At 39.4% G+C, this 14,858-nt stretch overlaps 1 protein-coding gene across 8 annotated transcripts in view; it reads left to right on the plus strand.

Annotated features, from left to right (window-relative positions):
* The window catches only part of PCNX1 (pecanex 1), a 172,350-nt gene extending 165,553 nt beyond the window's left edge, over positions 1–6,797 (plus strand). For 5 of the 8 annotated variants that reach the window (XM_004262188.3, XM_033422152.2, XM_033422145.2 and 2 more), the window contains 2 exons: positions 164–304; positions 492–5,744. In XM_004262188.3, coding sequence (XP_004262236.2) covers positions 164–304; positions 492–632 — 282 coding nt within the window. In that variant the 3' untranslated portion in view covers positions 633–5,744. Of the gene's footprint in view, positions 1–163; positions 305–491; positions 5,745–6,588 lie in introns of those variants that run through there. The other 3 variants (XR_007475658.1, XR_007475657.1, XM_033422157.2) reach the window with 3 other exon arrangements.
* Positions 6,798–14,858: the final 8,061 nt, after the last annotated feature.

The following is a 14,858-nucleotide window of genomic DNA, read 5'->3' on the forward strand; positions in this document are numbered from 1 at the left end:
AAAAGGAGTTCAGGTGGCTCTTTAGGTGGTTTTTTATTCCGTTATAGTCAGTGAAAGAAATTCTGTTTGGGATTATATAATTATTTGTCATCGAGGGGAAAGTGAATTTTTGAATTCATTCATTCATTTTTGAATGAATGATCCATATTTATTTATACTGCAGATTGTGGATCCCAGTCAGATTCTGGATGGGATCAACCTGTCAAAAAGGAAAGAGCTGCAGTGGCCTGATGAGGGTATTCGGTTAAAAGCTGGGAGAAACAGCTGGAAAGACTGGAGTCCCCAGGAGGGCATGGAAGGCCACGTAAGTTCTCCTATGAAGCTGGTGCTCTGACTTTTTTGTAGCCTGACTGGTATGCCTGGTTTTTAGCTGATTTATGTACTTATGCTTAATTACCAAACTGAATTACTACCTCTAATCTTAAGGATAGAGTCTGTGAGTGTATTCAGGGTCTCTGCCACTAACTGCTTGTTTTATTCTGAATCATTAGGTGATTCACCGTTGGGTGCCTTGCAGCAGAGATCCAGGTACTAGATCCCACATCGACAAGACAGTACTTCTGGTTCAGATTGAAGATAAATACGTGACTGTAATTGAAACTGGGGTACTAGAACTTGGGGCTGAAGTGTGAGCCAGTGTTTTATAACTTCATTTCTTTTCCCTCAAAATTCCAAGAGATTGGAAAAAAAGAGGAGCGAGCAGAAGATGCCTGCAGGTATCCCTTTGATCCTGTAGGAGAGACTTGAACATAGAGTGGGCTTGGTTAAGCACCTCTCCTTCGCCCTTCACCCTGACTCCTGTCACTGTCTCCATCCCCAAATAAAGCTGAAATATTTTTTTAAGTTAGCTGCTGAGAAAACATCGTGCATGAAGGATAAAGTTCTGTTAAAATACATCCTTAAAAAAAGTTTTTTCCTATGCATTGCCTATGCTTTAAATCAACAAACTCTTGCTTTCTAAACTATGATCTCATATTTTTCTAATTTTTTTGCCAAAAATAATTGCCATGTTTTGTCATAAAACATGAAATCCATTTACCTTGATTTTTAAAAACAGACAAGTGTAGAAACCTTCAGTTTGACATATAGCAGTATAAAAGTTTAATGTACAGTGAAAAAGACTATGAACAGACATAGATTTATCTTATTCCTTGAGCGCTAAAAACTTTAATGAAAAAAACTGCACTAATTTTTTACAATGCACTATAAAGTCTGAGATTTCTCAGAACATTTATTTATATATAAAAATAAAATACCATTATTTAAATTGCCTTTGGGATTAACCCCTTCCCTTTCCTTATACGTAGCAGGAACTGTGCTGCTCATTTTTCTTTAGTAGTCTGTACTTCATGCCAGTCCATTGGATGTTTCCTTTAAAATGAATACTTAATCTCAAGATACACGTAGCTTCATCACTGGCATTTCCCGGAGCCAGTTAGTCAGTGACTCAGTCCCGTGAACACTCCTGCCAGCTCCTGTGTCCACATTTCAGATGGGCTCCAACACTGTGCGTCCCAGCTACCCTGTTTCTCCCACTTGGGGCAAGTTCTGCTGGGGTCAGTTCTGGGAAGAAAATACTTTTGCTTTTCAAAGAAGAAGGTGAACGTCCTGGAATTTAAAGAAAGGATGGATTGCCTTTTATTTTAAGAGTTCTTAGCTCTTGAAGTTATTCACATGCAGTTCAGTTAATCAAGTAAAAGTTTTTCAAACAAAATTATCCAGATGGTGCAGTTCTTATTGTTATATCCCTCTTTAAAACTTTGCCTATTATTTTCCTCCTCTCTTCTTATTCTATTACTTGAATTTTATTTCCTGTGATTTATAGTGTGTAGCTGTAATTTGAAATATTTATAACTGTGATGAACTTGACTTAATTCATATGTTGTCTCATAACTTAAATTTTATTGGTTTTTTTTTTAAATGTATGTATTCAGGGAAATATATAACTCAGATTTACAATTAGACTAGGTGGGAACTGCAGTTTAGATTTAATTTTCAACATATGGCGTTTTTTAAATCCTTCAGAAAATTTTTCTCCTTTTGTGTGAAACTCCAAAGAAGACTGTACATCTGAGCATTTAGGAGCAGCCATCTTTCTGCCCCCGTGAATGGAAAGTAAAAAGAAGCAGGTGAAGTTAATTTCAGTCATACATTTTGTTTAGTCCATTATATCCAAAGTATTGCTATTTCAGCATGTGGTACTGGCCGTATTTCAGGTACTTGCTAGCCACATGTGCTTAGTGGTTACTGTATTGGGCAGCGTGGGTTTAAAGTGTCTTCTGATGAGGTGAGAGGAGATAGAAGCTGTTTTTCCTCCTAATTCTGATGTAGATCTTACAGTATCACATGATACTTCAGTGGAGGGAATGAAAGCCAAGGAAGTAAATAGCTAATATATAGCCTCTGATTGCATTTTCACTCCAAAACCTGTTTACTTTTCCTTTTTCCAATTTTAAATTTTTGTGGGTATTCAGGAGCCAATGTGCCTTGTGTTGAGGTTTCCAGACTTCACACACTTTGCAGAACTTACTGTTGAAAAACTTTTTGTCAAATGATTTACTGAACATTTACACAAAGGTACCCTTTCTAAATTGACCAGTTAAAATGTATTTTTCCTGATGCTGTCATTATATTCTGTGTTTGCCTTATTTTGGCAAATCTACAATATGCCATTAAGGTTCAGGTTCTTCTTTTTTCTTCTGAAGCTGAATATATGATCTGTTTGTCTATCTGTATTATCTAAAATCCTCTCAGAGGAATTATGCTCCCTGCTGCTTGTTCCCTTTCTGAGATGAATATGATCTCTTCATGGTCATTCCCTAGATGAGAAGATAAGTGGAGCCTTTCCAGTCTTAAATAGAAGATACTTCATTTTCCTACACAGAGAAAAAGAAAAAACCTGAACTTCAAATGTTTAAGACTAAAACATATAGTCTTTTTAAAATCATAATACTTTTCTAATAATTGCATCAGGGGAAGCATTGATAATTAAAGAAGGAGTCATGTCTTAAAAATAATTGGAACTAAAGTATAATATAGAAATATACACACTTTCATTAATTAAGTTGATTATACATGTCTTATTCAACCCTGTCCCCTGCCACCCCACACCCCCTTGGAGATTAGTGAGCTGTTCATTTAGATTCCCTGCTTAGCCTTTTTGATTAGTATATAAGACTCCAGTATACACACATTAGCATCTTTAGTTCACAGTTGCCAAAACGTTCAGAGTTCCATAATTTGAAAGTAAAAATATGTAATTAAAACGCTAGTTTTTTTTCATTTGCTTTAATAGTTTTATTGATATCTTCCGGGCTTTTTTCTTGTTTGATTTTGCTTTTTCCCCCTTTAGAGAGAGTTCTGGAATAAGTTATAAATTCCTAGCTCTTTTGCTGTTGTTGTTATTCAGTGTTAAAAATCATTTTATAACTCAAATTTTTGGTTAATCTTCCAGTTTATAACTTGGTGTAAGCCCTATTTTTACACCATTTTTCAATACTTGATAACTCTTTATATGTTCACTTTTTTCTAAAGAACTATAATTTTTCCAAAAGTCTAGATTAATACAAGATGTTGATCTTTAAGGGACTTGGGAGAGTAGGTGGTGAGGCTCTATATTTTTAAGGTAAAAGGAGATTAATTACCTTTCAGGAAATTAGCAAACAGACTTCATCAGTGTTCTGCCTTCTTTGAGTTTCCATTACTGGAAGATTAACTTCCATTAGATTTGAAGTTGCTTTTTTTTTAATATTTCAAGTAAATCTGAGATGCTTCTACAGACCCTTGAAGCAGAATTAGTCAGACAAGATTTCTCTCCCGAGTGAACTATGGAAAATTACTCTGTGTACCAAATGTCAGGCAGTGAAAATACAAGTTTTTACGTAAGAAACAACAGCTCATTAAAAAGATGTATTTTTCTTCCTGGGTTAGTTTACTTTTCCATCTCATATGAAAATATAAGAAAAAACAGCCTCAAATCTAAGCAAGGGTAGCTTAGCCTTAACGAATCCCACTTTGCTTCTGAGCAGCATCCTTCTGCCTCTGCTTAGGAAATCTTCATGTGGTGGATTGCTGCACTGAGTCCCATTCATCCAGAACTGAGTCTTTTAAACTTACGATTTGCCCAGAGGCTAAGGTTATTGTTTTCTTTCAAAACTCTTCCCTCCCAAATATGTGACTTGAGAAGAAGATAACAATAATTTTGCATGAGAATTCTTTGCATTTATGTTTACTAGCTACAAAACTATAAAAGGCTGCCCGCATTGTGATTGACTTTTGTGTTTGTTTTCATTACTTTTTCATGAATATGGACACAGCCCCCCCTTTTTTTTAAAGTCCTCAATATTCATTCTTGTTCTTTTTTGTAGTATATTTTAATCACGTAAAATTACTTTGCTTGGACACAGACCAAGGGTAAGATGTCATTCAAGGCTAAGATGATACTTGGAGCCTATTAATGGACTTTGAACTTTCTGTTTCAGTCATATATGGAAATTGAGTTTTATTTATCTGGAGAAAGAGGAAAATTAGCTATTACCATGTATTTGTGCAGCATAAATTTTAATATTACGTTGGATATGTATAGTTTTTTTTTTAAATTAAGTATTAAAAAACCAGCCTCTCTTTTCTTCACTTCATTTTTTTTAAAAAATCTGGTTCATATATATCTAGTCCTTCTCATTTGTTTAGGTGATTGGAGAGAAGTTAATTATTATACAAATAGATCTGGTAGGTATGTGAGTGAAGTATTAATTTTGTTTGAAACAGATGTATATTTTCTGCTTTGAATCACCTCTCCAGAGTCATCTTGTCAAGAATTATGTGTGATAAGAATTTCTCTTTACTGCCTATCAGCCACATATTCTTTCTGAATTAGAGAAAATAAGTTCTATTTGTGAACTGAACTTCATTATCTGCCATTTTATGGAAGCAGCATAACATTCTTTGGGGGACCAGAGCTGAGTGTCATCACAAGGTTACATGACAGCTCTCTTCTAAGGCACACCTATTATATAGGGTTATACCTTTTTTCTATGCTTCAGCTCTGCACCTGACAATTTATGATTCAGAGGATCCAAGCTAGAAGGAAGAAAGGTCATCTAAGATTGTGATAAGGATGAATTCCTGCGTGGTATCTGCACAGATGGGGTGATACCCTGTAATTCAAAGCAGAGTAGTAGTCGAGAATGAGATGGCTGCTCCAGATGTCTCTTGGATTTAGCATAATTGTGGTTAAACACGATTTTTTATATATGAAACTTGATTCTACAACCAAAATAATAGAAATGGGGGAAAAATCATGTCTGCTTATGCTTTTTTAAAGTTTATTATAGTTTAAGTAAAAATAAATTGTAAAAAATGATTACCTTAACCCTGTACAAGTCTGGCAATGAGCTCTGCATGAGGAAATGGAAGAAAGAATACTGAAAATGATTCCAGGAAGGTAGGTGGGAGGAAGGAGAATGGTTTTCCCTTTTCTGATCATGGGCTCTGAAAGTATTCATTGCCTCTACCAGCATTCAGTATAAACCAGAGATAAGAATATATGTACTCACGTGTGTCTGTGAGTGTGTGTGTGTGCGCGTGTCTGAGTGCTTGTTATTCTAAACAGCTTGTAAATACGGTAGATGTTTAAAATGGAAACTAAAAGCTGAGATTGTTTTTTCTTTGCAAATATATTGCATCAAAGATACAGTATCGACAGTGGATAAAACACGGAGGAAATAAATTTTTTTTCATTTTGCCTTCTGTCCATTTTTGTCAAATTAAGAAAAATCAGAGTTTACCATATTAAGCTCTGCCTAGCATATTTTAAAAACATGTACTTGGTTCTGAAAATAATCATTTTAAACAGAAGCTTTGGCCTATTAACATGGGATTCAGCTTATAATAGAAATGTATAAATTTCATAATAAAAGGATAGCTTTTCACACTTGACAGAAAGGTTGTAGTTTACATCTTCTGAACTTATCTGAATGTGTCCTATTAATGATATAATATCAGATGGAACATGTAGGATGATGGATGAAAATGCGTACATGTTCACTGTATCACACTAAATTACAGTACAGAAAATGGAAAGAACATACAGGTTATAGTCATCAAAATCAGACAAATGCTAACTTGGTGTGTGTACTAACCCACTGATTTCATGTATAATACTTCAAGAAAATGCAAGCTGACTTACAATGATAATAGATACACTCTTGACTGAGTCACTTATTAATCCTTCAGTGAGTCATTTTAACTATAAATAACAACCAAAGCCAGCAGGGTGCAGGTGACGTGCCATTGGCATCAGAGTCCCAAACAGTTTGCTGTCTTCCTGCCCAGGATCACAGTGGCACACCTAGGAATGTAATGGCATTTAGTCTTATAGGATCTTATAGGACAGTATTTTTTCTAGTGACAGGAGACATGCTGGTTAAATGAAACACATCTTCAAAGAAAGGGATTTTCTGTGTATGTGATCTACATTAATCTTAGAGCCAGAGATTCAAAAGGGAGTTGACCTGAAATTTGGGTCCCCTAAAAGCTCTTCGTTGTTCGTAAAGTGCAGTTTACTTAGGATTTTTTTTTCTCCTAAAGGATCCGAAAATGTTGGCCTGTAACCGATGAATCTCACCATGTAGGTGCATTTTCCTCTGGGGAAGGTAAAACACACCTTGTGAAGTAAGGACGTGACGAAATGATGGCTTTTGGGGTATTCATTCAGCACTTACTATATAAAACGTTTGTTTTATTCCCCTTTTCCCCCATTCATATGTGCTTATTAAAGAAAACTAAATATGATTGAACTTCATGCTTTGAAAAATGTAATTTGGTACAAGAGGATCCCTAGATCGCTCTGTAATTTCTCAGGATATATATTAACAGCAAGTGGTAAGAGGTGAATCCGTCTTATCTGAAAGCCTTTTAAGAAACCATTCAGTTTCAGTGCCCAGTAAACTGTGCTGAAAGGGAAAAGTCATCTTTTAGTCCAGGGTTCCTTTTTGCTCCCAAGGACATTGTATGAATCCATAATAACCGGGCCCATGTAAGGATACTCCAGGCCAGTCCCATCCTGAAGCACAGGCATCCTGACTTGTCTTTATCATATAGTCACCATCCCAGGCCAGCACTGAATTTTATCAGATACCAAGCAGCGTTTTTAATACTGTTAATGGGTTTGCTCTCAAAAACCACCCACCACTTCTCGGTTGTGTACTAGTTAATAACACAGGATGTCCCAGTGGGAACTCAACAGTGGAGTACAAATGGCTAAAGTAAGGTATATCTTTTTTTTAGACAAAATGCAGATTTATCTAGCTTATAAATTTGGGGATGACTCCTTTGGTACAATTGCATTAAGATACTATTTAAATAGTTCTAAAATATTTACTTAGAATGCTTACAGTTGCAAGGAAGAAAAACCCCAATTCAAAGTTCCTGAAACAGGAAATTGGCTCATTATAAAATGAAAGGTAAACTGGGCTTTCAGGATTGATTAATCATGTTACTCCAGCTCCGTGTATCTAATTTTCTCAACTCTGCCCTCCTGTGTATGCTGGCTTTCTTTTCAGACTGGAACTAGGTGTCTGTTTCTAGACCTCACTCCATACACATTATCATTCAGAATAAAACACTTCCTGTTACCTCCCTTAAGTGGGAAAATCTCCCAGAAGCCTGAGCATATTTCTCCTTGCATCTCATTAATGTAAGAGTTGACATATGCAAGATCCTTAACCTGTCCGTGTGTCCTGATTTTCTGAACCGGTCACTGATAAGAACAGTCACCACAATTGGCTCAGACAAATCAGAGCTTAGCCCGGAACCCAGAGTTCACTCAGCAAACAGCATGGTTGCTATACGATGTGTGCAAAGGAGTTGGCCACAATGTCCGCAACTGTTCTGTACATAGCATTTTGGAACTTGAGTATTGTTTTCAAGAAACGAAGGCTCAGACTACCTACAAAATAAGGTGTTTCTTTTAGGATGCATCTGTAGCAGACCTAGAACAGAAAGTCAGCAGAAACTGAGGTGGTCTAGGTCCAAGTGTTTGCTCCTTTTTTCTGAGGGGCTGCCTTACATCTCATCGTGCTTCTGCTTTTCTCCATGTAAATTATTTCCTTCCTAAACTTGTTGGGGAAAAAAAGAAAAAAGTAAGCACCTAGACATAGGATGATCTTTAGGAAAAGGCTTTTAATGATGGGTTCAGTTTCTAAAGGACTACTCAGATTTCCTATTCCTTTTTTAGTTAGTTATGGTAAGTTGGATTTCTCTAGGACTGCACATCTCAAACTTTTTGGTCTCAGAATACTTTGACATTTAAAAAAATTACTGAGCCCCCCAACTACCAAAGAACTTCTTTTTATGTAAGAAATACTTATATATACTGATATCTATTGCATTAGGAATTAAAACAACAAATACTAAAGATGTTATTTCTAAATGAATTAATAAATAATGAACTCATTACATGTTAACATAACATTTTTATTTAAAACAGTGCTTCCAAATTTTAAAAATTGCATAAGACATCTGAACTATCTGCTGCTACGTACAATGTGTTGCATTACATTATTTTGATTGAAGGATATGGAGAAAACCTGACTTCATACATTTATGCAGTTGGAAAAGAGAGGAATATTTGAATAGCCTTTTCAGATAATTGTTAATATTCTTGTTTTGTTACTTCACTGAAATTTGCTAAGTGGTAGTTTCTTAAAGCTTAATCTGCTGAGCTGAGTGAGTTGAGTGTTCGGAGAAATAAAATGGTTTATTTACTGAAAACCATCCAGTCCAGAGGCTTATAATTCATTTTGTAAGACCTTAGACTTACTTTTTTTTTTTTTTTTTTTTTTTTTCAAAAATATGGGGCCAGAGGACGGGAGGCAAAAAATACTTCACTTGGATAATATCTTTTCCTTTCTGGAAACGAGAGAACTCTCCAATTGCACGAGTTCTGACATGTTCTAGTTAACATCTCTCTTTCTCAACCTGTGTTGGTTCACCCTCTGGGTATGCGGGTCAGAAAGAAAACTTACAGGTTATGTGGGCCATGGGTGAGAGGGCCAAAGAAATGACAAGTACTAAAGCAGGAAAAGCTCTGGTGTCTCCAGTGATTAGATGGTGAGGTGTCACCACCAAGGCAAGCACTGGCCCAGCTGCCCACGGCCAGCACAGCAAGCCTCATAGAACTGGGTATTGGGCCTAAAAAATACAAGCTCCTCAGCCCCTGCACTTCTAGAGAACGTGAAGAATAAGGTTAAATTTAGGATGCATTTTTTCATAATGAAGTTTTCATTAGCATCCCTTTGTAGCTAAAGTTGCACAGAGTGTGTTTTAGGTAGAGGAGGAAGATGGCTTAGGAGCTAGAATTAATGTGGAGAGAGAGTTTCTGGAGAGAGGCAGACTGGCTATTCAGATATGCTTGGCTTTGGCGTTTGTTAGGGTTAGTACTCAAACTTGATTTTGTCAGAACCTGAATTAACTTCAGAAGCAGTTAATGATAATGAAAGTAGTAGAAGGTCAATATGTTGATGAAAATGCCAGTTTATTGACTGGCATTTTCAGTCAATTAGGGCAGATTAGGAGATGAGGGCACTCGCAGCCTCATATCAGAAGGTAACTGTTAGGCCACTTTGGTCATCAGAAGTTAGTTTATGGACATAGAATTAAGAGCACAAGGAACATCATTTTTTATAATTCTGAACATTTTTTTTTCCTGCCTTGGGAAAAGCATGCTTTATAATTTTTCTACTTTTTTAGTGATGGAATATTTATGTCCATCAGTCTTAGTTTTTTCACTCTGCAGTAAACATTGTCAAATTTTGATCTTTGGCTTCCTTTTTCTAGACTCCAAGCAGACCACATTTCTTCTGTTGTCACATTCTTCCTTCAGGTGTGTCAATACGACTGTGTTACACTCAGCTTCTGCTTCTGCTGAGATGCTTTAATTGGATTACTCAACACCTTGCCCTTCCTGCTTTGATTGCAGAGAATTGGTCTTACCCACTGGTGTGAAGTTCACTAGTTGAAACATGGGAAAATCTCTTTATCTTACAGTTCAGAGGACACAAATTTACTACACCTCCTACTTCATTACATTTCCAACTAAGAATAATTTAATTATTTTCTCCAAATACACCCATCAGTTTGGGCAGGGGAAAATGTCTCATAACTTTTAAACTAAGAGCAAACATGTTTTAAGAGATAAAAAGCAAAATCTAATTTTAAAAAGTTTAAAATTCAGGATCTGTTTAGCTTGAAAGGGATTGTTGTAAATTATCTTGAAAATATTCAGTATTCAAGGACGGAAGATAAATGACACTGACAGACTGACTAGACACAATCTAATAGTGTAAAGACATTAAAACAAGATGCTGACATGTCTGTGGCAAAGGGCTGGCATATGGTAACTCTTGCCAGATTAAAGATTCTGGAAAGTAATAAATTATATTTCCATTGCAAATCTGAGCAAAAGGACTCTATATAAAGCAGTAATGACTCTCTTTGAAAAGTGTTTATCAAAGTAAACTGTGCCAGATAAATTCACAACAAACCTGCCATATGTTTTTACTGTCTTGCATATGTGAAAAGTGAGGCTTAAAAGATAATTTTAAGGAAAAGGTAAAATCATGGTCCTCAGGTATAAAAATGTACTACATGTGTTCAAGGCTTTATCTGATGCATTAATCTGAAGCACTAACCACATGTTATAACACATTCAAATTTAAATTTTTTAGAAAAGGGCACAAGTGTATGTGGATTAAAAGAATGTTAAAAATGAATTGTGAAATGGAGACAAACTGTTTTGGTTTTTTGTCCACTGAACCTCTACTAGAGGAGACAGAATTTACATATTCAATACCTACATTTTACAAAGTTATAAAATAACTCCCTCAGAATCAGAACCTGATAAGACAGAGAAGTATGCTATAGACGATGCAGTTTTCCATTGGCATACAAGTTTTGTCTACCTTATTTTTAGTAATTGGCCTGAGATAATCCACATAATAAGTGGCATGATGGAGAAGATCTGGGGGGGTGGTGTCCAGGACATTTGAATTGCAAGGGAAGCCCTGAGGACATCCTCGGAGGCTGTTGTGATTCAGCCTTGAGGCAGTGTTGGCTGGGACTGAGGTGTTGACTGTAGGGCTTTGCAGACTCTGAGGCTGGGGGTTTTGCACAGTCTATTGGAGAGTGCTCTTCAGGGACAGTATAGGTGAGGGAGCAGGAGAAGCTGGATTGATGAACTGTTGATGCAGTTAAAACAAAGGCTTTAGTTAAAAATCCATGGGAAGATCTGGAGCCCTTCTGAGATGTTCTGAGGACACACCTTGGGGCGGCAGTACTCCTGGCAGCTGGGCTAGGGATCATTATCTCCATCCTGAAGTGGAATCTGGGCAGAGCACCACAGCGCCCAATGCAGTTCTTGCCCTGCTCACATCCACGTGTCTCCCTCCTCTATCACCCTTTTGAGATTTCTCCTGACGAGCACCTCTGCTAGTCTAGGTGCTTACCTGCTCTTACCGCTAAGCTTACCTGCTGGGATGACCCAGACTCCCTCATCCTTGAGAGCTCTGAGCCTCTGGTCACCAGGCCCTTCTCAAGCAGTGACTGCTGTACCTGACTGACCATTTTCCATTTAAATTGGACAAGGGGTTACCAAGAGACACTCCAGTGTATCACCTGCATGCCCCGCGTGTCTCTCCTCCTACCATTGCGAGACGGCAGCTCCACCTCTCCTAATTTCCTTTCCACCAAGGAAAGAACGTGGTGGTGACTTTTCGTGCCTACTGGCCTCATTGCACAAAGGACCCAAAGTGACTGGGTGATAGCCGTAGCTTACAGTTGAATGGGACTCTTGCTATATCCCCTGACAGAAGATTTCTCCCTTTGGAAACCAGGTTCTTTAGACCCACTGAGCCTAAAGTTGTGGGACTAGGAAGCACAAGTTCCCCAAGAGGGTCATTGGTAAAGATGGTTAGCGGGACCGTTCCCATTTCTATTTGTTGGTTCCCAGTCTGGTGTATTCCGCCAGTTGGGGCCACTGAACCACTAGAATGGTCATTGATTTAGGATGTATCCTGCAATCCTGAAGCGTGGGTGGTGCCCCATCCTCACAGGATATCATCTCCAAACTGGCACCTCAGCTGCACATTTAAAATGTCACTTAATTGTTCTATCAGAGCAGCAACTTTTCCAGTACATGATAGGACCAGTAGATCCCCTGACCATGTGCCCACTGTTTCACTCTCTTTGCTGTAAAGTCCCACGGTCCTATTCAGTGCCACATGGAATCCTGTGTCAGTGGGTCTGACACTCTGTAAACCCTCATATGATCATAGTGCTAAAGACCTGCATGCAGGAAAGACAAGACCGATTCTCATAATGTGTGTCAGTTCTAGTCAAGATAAGTGACTGCCCCACCTAGAATGGAAGGGGTCCACTTGCCATCAGGCGGATGGTTTTTCTCCTTGAGGGGTGGGTATTGAGTCAATATACAATATACAGCAGTGATCTCGAGCACTCAGGTTAAACATCTGGCAACATCAGTAGCTAGACCATCCTTGGTGAATGGAATCCCACTGTGTATCTGCCATTGCTGCCACCATGGCTACTCCTTTCATGCACACATTTTGCCAGCACAGGAGTGACTAATGAAGAAGATAGCAGGTATCAACTGCCCAAATCATTTGGACCACTTGGTGGTTTAGTGCCTCTTCCATCGTAGATGCTCTCTGGTGGCCATTAACACCATTCAAAGATTTTTGTACACCACGCCCACTCGCATAGACCAACCATGTGCCCCAACCTGTGTCCCTGACCACCTTATCTTTCTCCTCCTAGGTCTTTGACCAGTCAGCCAAGCCATTTGCTACTCCCATTTGTTCATGTTTTTTCTGGCCTTGGGCTCGTTCTGATTCCACACAAAGTGGACGACTGGATAGCCTGATTTTTGCCTTGCAGTGATTTCCCTTCACCGCTGTCTTAAAGGGCCACCTGAGTGGGGCTGCGTTGCAGCAACAGTCCATTTTTGGCTTGCATCTACCTACCACAGGAACCCACCTGTGAACCAAACTTGGCTTTTTTCCTCTTCTGTAAGTTGGTTATAAGGGACACATGCCCTTAGCCATAGGGATGAGCTCGTGCGACAGCAGTGAATGACATGGCGGGGAGCCTGGGCTGCCTACTCATGCAGCCTACCTGTGTCCCCTCTCCCTGCTCATGTCCAATGCCCTGTGTACCACTTCCGTTTTCAAATAGGTTGCTGCTGAGCCTATGCAGGCTTACGGCTTAATGTCTGACAAGTCACGTAGCCAGGCACTCTCTACCAAGGCCAGCAGCAAACCAGGAGCTGGTATAAATGCCATGGCCTTACTCCAGAATCCTATGAGTTTGCATTGTGATTCTCCAATTAGGTTTACCATAAACCCTACACAGCATCTTTTCCCATCATAGATGCTTTAAATATCGTAAGATCTACCAGGTTGTAAGGACCAAGTGGCAAGACCACTTACACCACGTCCTGGACTGGCTGCAGAGTCATTCTCCTTTGGGCCCCACTCAAAGCTTTCCATGTGACTCGGCAAATGGGTCAGAGCAGTGTTCTCACAAATGGACTTTGCAGACTTCAGAATCCATGTTGACCTATGGGCGTTCTGAGTCCTTTTTAGTCATGGGAGAAATGAGTCCTTTACATTGAAGGGGAAGTTCCAGCAGGCTCCTGAATTTTTATAGGCTTTATGTCCTACCATCCTTGCCCCTTCTTGATCATCCAGTCTGACCGGCGTGATGTCATCAGTGTAGGGGGCCAATGTGATTTTCTGCACCGTGTCTACACAGCTTCCTTCATGCCTTTTGAGGGAGGGCAGAAGACCGTAAATGTACAGTGTTATCCACCCCACATGAATGCAGACTGCTTCTGACCTTCGTTCTCAGTAGAGATGGATAAGAATACATTTGCCGGAGTGACCATGTACCTGAAGCAGTGTTAATTTGCATTTGTGTTTTTTGTAGGGACCTGACTAGTGAATCAGTTGGGAGTATGAGAGCCACCACCCCTCTCCTTTATATCTCTTCTCATCCCTACAGGTATTGTGATGTACTGTCTTGGGTGGAGGGATGGGGTTGGAGGGAGTTTCATATTCTTCCACTCGGCCTTCCCTAGTGTGGTTGACTAGTTGGTTTGCCTGACTACCAAGTATGCCCGCTCTGATCATACCTTCATGGATGAGGGATAAAACACTGGGCAGATCTGTGGACCCAGTGGGCCCACTCTAAACCAGACCTTCACTAGGACTTTATTTGTATTTTATTTATATGGTTCTCATGTGCCTCCCTGACCCGCATTCTAACAGGGATCATGAAGATGCTTTGGGTGCCCAGTATCCGTGACCTCAGATCCTGTTTCTGTGTCCAACCAGTGGTTAGAATCTCTGGATTTTCACCTTGGCCCGTAGATCCCTTGGGGAAGAACAGAGGGAATCATTCTGTATATGCTGCTGTGGTATTGCAGGATCCTTCCTCCTGAGGGCCCAGCTTTTCCTTCAGTCACTGACTTCCAGGTCTGAAAGCTGGCCCAGACCCAGAAACTGGGCCACAGATTTTAAGTTCTTATTGGGGTACTTCCCTCAGCCTCCTTGATTTTTTTTTTTTTTTTTTTTTTTTTGTGGTACGCGGGCCTCTCACTGTTGTGGCCTCTCCCGTTGCGGAGCACAGGCTCCGGACGCGCAGGCTCAGCGGCCATGGCTCACGGGCCCAGCCGCTCCACGGCATGTGGGATCTTCCCGGACCGGGGCATGAACCCGTGTCCCCTGCATCGGCAGGCGGACTCTCAAGCACTGCGCCACCAGGGAAGCCCCCTTGATTTC

Source organism: Orcinus orca, chromosome 2 (assembly GCF_937001465.1).
Source record: "Orcinus orca chromosome 2, mOrcOrc1.1, whole genome shotgun sequence".
In the NCBI taxonomy this organism is placed as follows: domain Eukaryota; kingdom Metazoa; phylum Chordata; class Mammalia; order Artiodactyla; family Delphinidae; genus Orcinus; species Orcinus orca.